The 2,207-nt window shown below is 53.1% G+C and overlaps 1 protein-coding gene across 1 annotated transcript; it reads left to right on the top strand.

Annotated features, from left to right (window-relative positions):
* Positions 1-446: 446 nt before the first annotated feature.
* On the top strand, positions 447-1,875 carry LOC122379509 (phospholipid scramblase 1-like). Its single transcript, XM_043361776.1, has one exon. It carries the CDS (start codon positions 865-867, stop codon positions 1,732-1,734), a length of 870 nt encoding a protein of 289 aa, XP_043217711.1. The 5' UTR covers positions 447-864; the 3' UTR covers positions 1,735-1,875.
* Positions 1,876-2,207: the final 332 nt, after the last annotated feature.

The following is a 2,207-nucleotide window of genomic DNA, read 5'->3' as shown; positions in this document are numbered from 1 at the left end:
AACTTCCGAACCGATGGTCGCACGGGGAAAACGGCAATCGAAAGCTCTCAAGAAGGCGGATCATGAGAGCACAAATTTCAAAGCCGACGGATTTCGCTCAAATTTTCAAGAAACGTCTTAAATTGATGTATGATAAGGTACTGAAAGTTTGACGTCGCTGGCGTAACGCGTTTAGAAGTTATTGACGAAAAACGGGAGGGGGCAGATTCTGCCCCCCCCCCCCCCAGCGGGGCGCGGGTTAACATGGCTATCCCAACGCATTTATGAGGAAAAGGAGGAAAAGTTGCTAAAAAATCGAAGAGAAATCATAAAACATATCGGTATGAAAGCCATAATAATGCCTACCTTCATCAAGATTACATCAGTAACATTCATTCTTGCGTGCCCTCGAGGACAAAACGTCACGTGCTCCAATTTTGATTGAGAGAAAACACGGCCTTGGAAAACACCACAACGAGGAGACATATCACATAGCAAGGACACATAGGGCCTTGCATAAAACGGTCAATTAGCTACCGAACAACACAGCTAAGCGTACTTGAGGATACTTTACCTTTTGGCATCCCTTGGAGCCCCCAGAAGTAACTTAAACTTGTTGCATTTTGTAAGTGTAACAATCAGTGTTTAAAGTAGTTTGAACCACAACACATTGTGGTTATCTATTTTTCTGCGATTCTCTCCGTGGCTGTAGGGCCTTAAACATACACCTCAGTCTCACAACTCTGGATTGTTTTATTGCTCCTCACCGCTAGCACCTAACATCGGCCTTGCATGATACCGTCACGTCGTCGTGAGAATTTCAAGAGCGCGGTGACCGTTTGAATTCGTTTCGCTGCCGAATTAAGACGGCAAGTGTCTTTGAGTATGGATCAGGTGGTCACGGAGCAGCCAGCAGCCCTGGGCGGGCCGGACGACCAGTCGCCATCGGATGCCGACCAGGAGCCTGCCGCTGCTGGTGCTGACGCCGCGCAGCAGAGCGTCATCAGCGGGTGTCCGCCCGGCCTGGAGCACTTGGCTGTGGCGCACAGAATCAAAATCAAACAGCAGGTGGAGCTCGCAGAAGTCCTGACCGGGTTGGAGACTGCCAACCACTATATCCTACTGAACGAGCAGAACCAGCAGATATACGCCGCCGCCGAGCAGAGCGACTGCCTGGCGCGCTGCTGCTGCGGCGCCAGCCGCGCCTTCGACATGCTGCTGATCGACAACCAGCGCATGGAGGTGGCGCGGTTCGTGCGCCACTACCGGTGCTGCGGTATGGGCTGGTGCAGCTGCTGGTCACGGTGCTGCCTGCAGCGGATGGACGTGACCCGCTCGGGCCAGCTGCTCGGCGTCGTCACGCAGGACCCGCGCCCCTGTTCGACCAGCATCAGCGTGCGCACGGCCGAGGGTAGCACAGCGCTGCGCGTGCGGCGCGGCTGCTGCCGGTGCACCGTCAGCGTGCCGTGCTGTACCTGCTGCTGCCCCGGCTGCCGGGAGGTGAGCTTCACCATCAGCGCCGAGGAGGACGGCAGACAGGTGGGCGTCGTCACCAAGAAGTGGTCCGGCGCCGCCCGCGAGCTGCTCACCGACGCCGACAGCTTCAGTCTAGAGCTGCAGCGCGACCTGGACGTGCGCGTGAAGCTGGGCGCGCTGGCCGCAGTGTTCCTCATCGACTTTATGTTTTTCGAGCAGAATGGCATGTCGCAGAAGGGCCGTTCTGGGCCGGGAAGCTGCTGCTGCTGCTGCTGCTGATGTACCGAGTTCTTATGTATTGGTCGATTTTCTGCAGTAGATTTGCTTAATTCGGAATATTTGCTCGATTGTTTGCTCATTCACTCGAGCGTTGACATTCGGCAGTGTTGTGCATGTTCGCAATATACCTATACAACATAATATGACAGTGACACATTTTTATGAACTTATTAATTAACCCGCGCCGGGGCGGGGGTGTTTGAACACCCCCCCGCGTTTTTTTTTCGCAGATATCTCAAAAACGCCGTTTTTGGCACACCTGTTCATGCATCTTTTCCACACATGTTGTGAAACTTTCAGACCCAGGGCTCTCAGTCAGGTCACCAGAGATCAGGTCAAGTGACCTCACCTCAGAAAAAGTTTCAATCCTCATCGCTACACCGACCAAACGATCGCCTTGAAACTTTCAGCGATTGATAAGAGTAACAATATGTATAAAATGTATCTCTCGTAATTTTGATATCGGTGACCTA

Source organism: Amphibalanus amphitrite, unplaced genomic scaffold (assembly GCF_019059575.1).
Source record: "Amphibalanus amphitrite isolate SeventyFive unplaced genomic scaffold, NRLGWU_Aamphi_draft 000079F_arrow, whole genome shotgun sequence".
NCBI lineage: Eukaryota > Metazoa > Arthropoda > Thecostraca > Balanomorpha > Balanidae > Amphibalanus > Amphibalanus amphitrite.
Note: the sequence above shows the minus strand (reverse complement) of the source record. Positions and strands in the feature narration are given on the sequence as shown.